Raw genomic sequence first — 7,406 nt, 5'->3', positions numbered from 1 at the left:
AAAGTGGCTCTAAGAAAACTCAAAGAATTAATGGAAAAGGATCTGAAAAATATATATATAAATTTGTTCAGTATATATCTGAACTGCTTTGCAGTAAACCCGAAACTCACACAACATTTAAATCAACGATAATTTAAAAGAGAAATCCAGGGAAATCAAGACAGGGTCCATCTGTACTATAGCAGAAGTGATCATGGAATTGCCGTGGTCATCATTGCGATGGCCAGACTGATCTGCTACTCTTGGACTTAAATTAGCAGGTTGCTATGTGAAGAGTTTTTATTAATGGATCAGGCAAGACTTCTTTGATCACTGATCTTGAGATCCTAATTCAAATTAGCATTAAAAATGAGTAAGTTTCGGCTCACAAGATCAAAGGGAGACTGCAGGTAGGTAGGATGAGACCAGCCCCGGGACAGGCTCGGGGTCTGGACTTCGGGAACCAGGAAGCTGACAGTATGCTTCTCCTCTCCGGGCGGCTTCCTTCCCTCTCGAAGCCTTCCTCCCCACGGCGGCAAACACGGCCCCTCCTGGGATCCGGAGACAGCGGCTCCAGGCCCGACCTGGAAACCCGGGGCCGGAAGCGCGGAGCCCTGTGGCCCGCACCCTCCCTGGATCGACCAGCGGAGGCGGGGCCGGACGGTTCTGCAGGAAGATTGGGGCCCCTTTGAAGCACGTGTGAAAGCAGGCAGGGCCTTTCCCAGAATGACGCCAGGGCCCCGTCTAGACAAATGACAAAGCGGATGTCCTTCCACTATCTGTGTATGTTTTCCTTCATAGCTTGCTATGCTTAATTAATTTTATTTTATTTTTGTATAATTCTTATGAGAGTATAGTTGATTTACAATACTGTGTTAGTTTCAGGTGTACACCAGGGTGAATCAGTTATGCATATACACATCCTCTTCCTTAGATTCTTTTCCCATAGAGGTCATCAGAGAGTAATGAGTAGAGTTCCCTGTGCTATTCAGTAGGTCCTTACTAGTTATCTATTTTATGTATGCGAATGTGTGTGAGTGCTCAGTCGCTCCAGTCGTGCCTGACTCTTTGAGACCCCATGGACTGTGCCCCTCCAGGCTCCTCTGCCCATGGGATTCTCTAGGCAAGAATACTGGAGTGGGTTGCCATGCCCTTCTCCAGGGGCTCTTCCAGACCCAGGGATTGAACCTGGGTCTCCAGCTTTGCAGGCAGATTCTTTACCACTAAGCCACCAGGGTATAGCTGTGTGTGTATCTCAGTCCCAATCGTCCAATTTATCCATTTCCCCTTATCCCCTGGTAACCATAAGTTTGTTTTTCATATCTGTGACTCTACTGTTTTATAAATAAGTTCATTTTTTTTAAGATTCCACACATAAGCGATATCCTATGATATTTGTCTTTCTGTGTCTGACTTACCTGACTCAGTATGACTATCCTTGGATCCATCCATTCCGCTGCGATGGCGTTGTTTTGTTCTTTTTTAATAGATGAATAATATTCCATTGTAGATATCCCCCACATCTTCTTTAGGTAGCTTGCTGTGCTTTTTTTTTTTAAATCCCACAACATTTATTATAAAGGTGCTGTAAAGGGAAACGCTGGGCTTCATGACGGGCTTATCGGTAGGATTTCTGGTAGTGGGCACGGGCACCAGGACCTCCAAACTTCTTGGATTCGCAGCGACGGGGATCGGCTACCAGCAGGGTCCGGTCATACTGGATGAGGATGTCTTTGATCTCCTTCTTGGAAGCCTCATCCACATATTTCTGGTAATAGGCCACCAAGGCTTTGGAGATGGACTGGCGGATGGCGTAAATCTGGGCGACGTGACCACCACCCTTCACTCGGACGCGGATGTCCACAGCAAATCGCTCCTCGCCCAGGAGCAGAACAGGTTCCAGTAGCTTGTATTGCAGCGTGCGCGGTTCGATCATCTCCAGGGGTCGTCCGTTCACCTTGATGAGGCCGTTACCTCGTTTGCAGTGCGCCACGGCTGTGGCAGTCTTCTTACGTCCGAAGACTTGCACCGACTGCAGAGGGCCCTTGGACGGCATGGCTGAAGGCGCAGAGACGAGATCCCCACTGCGCGGCGCCCCAACCGGAAAAGTGCTTGCTGTGCTTTAGTAACCGAAGGTGAGACGTCATTTAGCTTTAGACCCCAAAACTGCTACAACCGCGCGCGTTCTTTGAACAGCAGACTGAGTCAGCGTGGAGGATTGTGCCAATGTGCGCATGCCAAGTGCCCACGGGGAGCTGGGGGAAGGGGCAGCGAGCCCACTGGGTGTTTCTAACCTTGCTCCAGAGCCTGGGATTGGGTGGGGCTGACTCGGGGTGGAGAGTCTGCGTTCGCAGCCGGGGGCAGGGGAGGAGGAAGTAAAGGCTGGAAACCAGGCTGAAGCAAGTGTGGTTGCTCCAGCCCCCAGTGGCCGGCATCGGTGCTGGACCGTGCTGGACACCCCAGGCACGGCTGCACTCGGTCCGCAGAGGAGAAAGCGGAGCCTCACCGCCCAGGCCTGCGGTTATGAGCCGCCGGGAAGTGGCAGGGAAGAACTAGGGCCTCGTTCCAGCCGGGCGGCCCACTTCCCACTAGGCTGCTCACGGAGGCTGAAAACCGGCGCCGGGATGGAACGAGGACTCCCACCATCCTCCAGCCGCGGGGTCAGAGGAAACCTCAAGTCCCCGCCTTGGTTGGACTCACAACCCTTCTTCTCTTGAAACAGTCGAGTTGCCTCTTGGGTTCTTTAAGCCGACTTTGGAATCTCGCATCTCCCCTTTCCCATGGGATGAAACTCCAACCTCACAACAAGCAAACCTATAAACACAATCGCACAGGCAGATGCTTGCTGTGGGCTCTGAATGCGGGAACTCTGCAGGCGAGCAGAGAGCCCTCTCCAGAGTCTCTCCTCCCCTCCCTACCCCGGACTCTGGCTCTTCTAGGAATTTGATTTTTATCTTAAAGGCAGAAATGCCGGTTAACTTTTCTTCCCTGCTCAGTGTTTCCTATGTGTCAGCAAGTGAAGGATTTAATGCCCAGGTTTGTCTGCACACACCCAGATGAACGAAGGGCCCCTCCAGGCTGCTGTGATGGGACAGCCACCTTGACCGTGTGCCCTGACCTGAGACCCTACCCCTCCCCACTCTCACCCAAGGAAGATGGGACTATTTGCCTCTTTGGTGAATGCCCCAGCTGGTGACAATGTGCTTTTCCTTTTATTTTAGGATTATTACAATCTTTTAAGGTCAGGATGTAACTATGCAGAATTGAGATTCTTCCTTTCCCACAATGCTGTCGTCTCCATGTCTGCCGGTCATTTCTCAAATCTATGGATTCCTGTTGAGACAAGGTCTTCGGTCTTGAGCAGTGTCCTGGGGCTAAAGAGTCTGGGTGCTGGCTGCAGTCCAGAGCAGGTCTTTCCAGCGTGGAGGCCAGCGAGGTACCTCTTGACTTGTCAAGAGACCCTGAGCTCAGAGGGCGAGGCCCTGGAGCACACATCTCTGAACTGGAGGCTATGGTCTCCATAGCAGGGGCTTCTGGCTCCCTTCCACTCTGTTAGTGCTACCAGTGCCTGTTATGGGATGCTGGTTGCTATGGCAACAGGGAATGGGCGTGGTAGTAGAGAACTGATCCAAGGGGATTATTGAGGACACCAAATGGAAAAGGGCTTAACTCACATGCACTTACAGAAGCTCTTTCCTGTGAGCTGGTTATGAATCATTCGACCCCTTGCTCCCAAGGCGTCTGTCAGGGTTATTTCTTAAGATTCTCATGAGCTCCCTGGGGCTCCATGTCAACTGTGATGCCAGTTACAATTTCAGGGTCATGCTAGTGGTGTTATGTACATTCTCCTCCCCCTCAGCATGGACTTAAATGAAAAGGAAGAGACGGCATTGGAGGAGAACACATTTCACATTTCTTCTAAAAATGAAATTGAAACCCATTTAAGTGTAGACTTTCACATGTATGGCTGAGACAGAGCAATTCATTGGAAAAACCTGTGTCCCTGTGGGCCGACTCTGTGTGCTCGATAGTGCAATGAAGTCTGCAAAGGGCAGAGAGACTTTATCAGAAAGAAGTGCCAAGAGAGAAGTGCAAGACAAACAACAGAGCCCGCATTCAAGGGAAGAGACTCACAGGCTGAGAGGCCACTAGATACAGAAAAATCTGTGCGTCACTGAGCCAGAGACTGATTGCATGCATATTACATCTACAGTCCCACTTGGGCATAGCGCTATTTCCTTTTCGTTCAGTCGTATAAAATATATAAGCACAGGCTGCTGGAACTGCAAGAAGCTTCAGAGCTGATGTAATACATCTGTACCAGTCGGGGTTTCAGGCAGGAGACAGAAACCGATCTCCTTACTGTGAGCAGAAAGGGATCCATCACGGGGAATGATCAGGAGGGGTCAGCAGCGTGAGCTGGGGCGGGGCCTCCGGGAGTAATTCCCAGGGCCACCCAGCATCGTCTTCTGGTCCATTCTGGGAGGTGGGGAAGTAGGGTGCTGCACTGTGGAGCCCGAGTTTAGGGTCACAGCCTCAATCCAGGGGTAAGGGAAGGAAGACGGGGCAGGGCAGTCCGCAGCCTACTCCACGCCGTGCTGGACTTTGGGGTTTGGCTGTTGCTACTGCCTTCACAGTATGTGGGTGTGTGTCCCTAAGTTGTGTCTGACTCTGTGACCACAGGGACTACATACAGCCCTCCAGGCCCCTCTGTCCATGGGATTTTCCTGGCAAGAATACTGGAGTGGGTTGCCATTCCTTTCCCCTTCTCCAGGGGATCATCCTGACCCAGGGATTGAACCTGGGTCTCCTGCATTGCACTGGCGACCCACTCCAGTACTCTTGCCTGGAAAATCCCATGGACGGAGGAGCCTGGTAGGCTGCAGTCCATGGGGTCGCGAAGAGTCGGACACGACTGAGCGACTTCACTTTCACTTTTCACTTTCATGCACTGGAGGAGGAAATGGCAACCCACTCCAGTGTTCTTGCCTGGAGTATCCCATAGACAGAGGAGCCTGGTGGGCTGCCGTCTATGGGGTCGCACAGAGTCGGGCACGACTGAAGCGACTTAGCAGCAGCAGCAGCTCCTGCATTACAGGCAGAATCTTTACCACTGAGCCACCAGGGAGGCCTATTGTCTTCACTGCTGCTGCTGCTGCTAAGTCGCTTCAGTCGTGTCCGACTCTGTGCGACTCAATAGACGGCAGCCCACCAGGCTTCCCCATCCCTGGGATTCTCTAGGCAAGAACACTGGAGTGGGTTGCCATTTCCTTCTCCAATGCATGAAAGTGAAAAGTGAAAGTGAAGTCGTTCAGTCCTGTCCGACTCTAGCGACCCCATGGACTGCAGTCTACCAGGCTCCTCCATCCATGGGATTTTCTAGGCAAAAGTACTGGAGTGGGGTGCCATTGCCTTCTCCGATTGTCTTCACTACCTCCCTGTCTTCGCTACCTCCCTGTAACTCCCCCTTGGCACCCAGGAAGCTGGGGTCTCCTTTAGACCCACCACACCCATCCCAGCACCTCCGGAAGAGGCAGCTTCCAGCAGCTGGGGATAATCCTCCAAGGAGGGAGCTGTGGCTAGGGTGGCTGTCCTGGCCTCGGAAGGGGTCTGGGAGGGGCTAGAGCCCCATTCTGTACTGGCCGCCAGGGAAAAGACCAGCCTAAGTAGCAGAGAAATCACCCCCTCACCCCCACACCCGTCTGCAGTATCACTCCAGTGCAGCCTCACCTGGAGCTCTAGCTACAGTGGAGCCTGGGAAACGGGGGGTGCAAGTTTCTAACTTGTGCAGAAGGAGAAGGGAGGAGGTACCAGTGTTGGTTCAACATGGCAGTTACGGGGAAACCAGACTGTGAGATTCGGTGACTTCTGAGTTGCCTTGAGGGGCTGCCAGGCCCAGACCCAGGACCGCCGGTGTTGCGGTCAGTGCTGATTTCTGGGATGGTTTTGGGATGGTTTTGTCTTGGAACCAGGTGACAGGAGGAACTGGTCATTTCACCGAGAATCCCAGATCCCAGTGATTCAGTGAGAAAACCATAGGAGCCACAGTGCTGTCTCTGGTGAGTGCCTTGGGAGGATGTGGGAGGTTTTCCACCAAAGGCTGCCAGCTTCCAGAAGTTTCTGTGACCGCGGGCTCTGTTGGCGAGGGTCTAGATTGTCAATGATTAGTTACAGTTAAATATTACGGAGACCTGGTTCTGATTAAGCAGGGGTTTTAGTTTCTTTATCCTGGAGAAGGAAATGGGAACCCACTCCAGTACTCTTGCCTTGAAAATCCCATGGACGGAGGAGCTTGGTGCAGGCTACTATCCATGGGGTTGCAAAGAGTCGGGCACGACTGAGCGACTTCACTTCCGTTTAGTTTCTTTAACGCTTGTTCTAAATGATGCATTGCCATTACTGTTTAAATAATGTTGATAGTCATTCCTAATACCAAGGAATGTATATTCTCTGTGATTCTGAAAAGAAATAGCTGTATTGGTATTTGAAAAAAGGAACCACTTAATAGGGACACAGAGGCCACACTTGTTCTCTAAACCTCTCTGAGGGGCGCTGCTTGGGACAGAAAGTTGTGAGCGAATGTTCCCTTATTTGCAGCCCATGACGTGCCTGGCAGCAGTGGTTCCTGCGGACCCAGCCAGTGAAGTGGCAGCCTGTGTCCTGGTCCATGGGGCCGAGTCCATGCCAGCACCTCGGAGTGGGGACGCTGGTGGGACATGTGCTCTCCTGTGTGGGAACCCTGTCTGCCCACACGTGACGTGGGCCGTGTTGCTCCTGCTCAGAGACCCCGTTCATTTCTTCTTCCCCTGCAGGAGACAGGCAGGGAAGCACCGCAGTCCAGGTCTTCCTCCCCATCCTGACATTCTTCCAGCCGAGCCCCCGGGGGCGTAGAGAAGGGGTGAGCCTTCCGGTGGGTGAGTGAGGGGGCCCCTGAGCTGCAGGAGGACAGTGGGCACCGTCTCTCCTGTACCATCTTCCCTTCCTCCCTAAATTCAGGAAATCGTCTGCAAAGGAGTTAAAGATACGTTGACTCCCCAGACTTGCTCTGGAAGGATCTCCAAGTGAAAAGTATCCTTCAGATGTCTCGCTTTCTTTTTTTAAAAGATTGTTTATTGAAGTATGATTTAAAATGTTAGTTTCAGGTATAGAGCAAAGTGAATCTGATATATATACATATACATATAGCCACTCCTTTTTTTTTTTTAAGGAAAACAGTTCTTTACAAATTTTATTTTTAATTGGAGGATAATTGCTTTACAATATTGTGTTGGTTTCTGCCATGCATCAACATGAATCGGCCTTAGGTATACAGATGTGCCTTCCCTCTTGACGCTGCTTCCCTGTCCCGCCCCTCTAGGTTTGAGCTCCCCAGTCATACAGCAAATTCCCTTTGGCTATCTATTTTACATATGGTAATGTGTCTGTTT

At 51.4% G+C, this 7,406-nt stretch overlaps 1 protein-coding gene across 1 annotated transcript; it reads right to left on the bottom strand.

Annotated features, from left to right (window-relative positions):
- Positions 1–1,525: 1,525 nt before the first annotated feature.
- On the bottom strand, positions 1,526–2,094 carry LOC109556566 (small ribosomal subunit protein uS9-like). The gene has a single exon (XM_070786941.1). It carries the CDS (start codon positions 2,033–2,035, stop codon positions 1,598–1,600), a length of 438 nt encoding a protein of 145 aa, XP_070643042.1. The 5' UTR covers positions 2,036–2,094; the 3' UTR covers positions 1,526–1,597.
- Between the last annotated feature and the right edge of the window lie 5,312 nt (positions 2,095–7,406).

The sequence above is a fragment of the Bos indicus genome, chromosome 3 (assembly GCF_029378745.1).
Source record: "Bos indicus isolate NIAB-ARS_2022 breed Sahiwal x Tharparkar chromosome 3, NIAB-ARS_B.indTharparkar_mat_pri_1.0, whole genome shotgun sequence".
Taxonomy (NCBI): Eukaryota; Metazoa; Chordata; class Mammalia; order Artiodactyla; family Bovidae; genus Bos; species Bos indicus.
The sequence above is the reverse complement of the archived record's forward strand: the minus strand, read 5'-3'. Positions and strand labels throughout refer to the sequence as shown.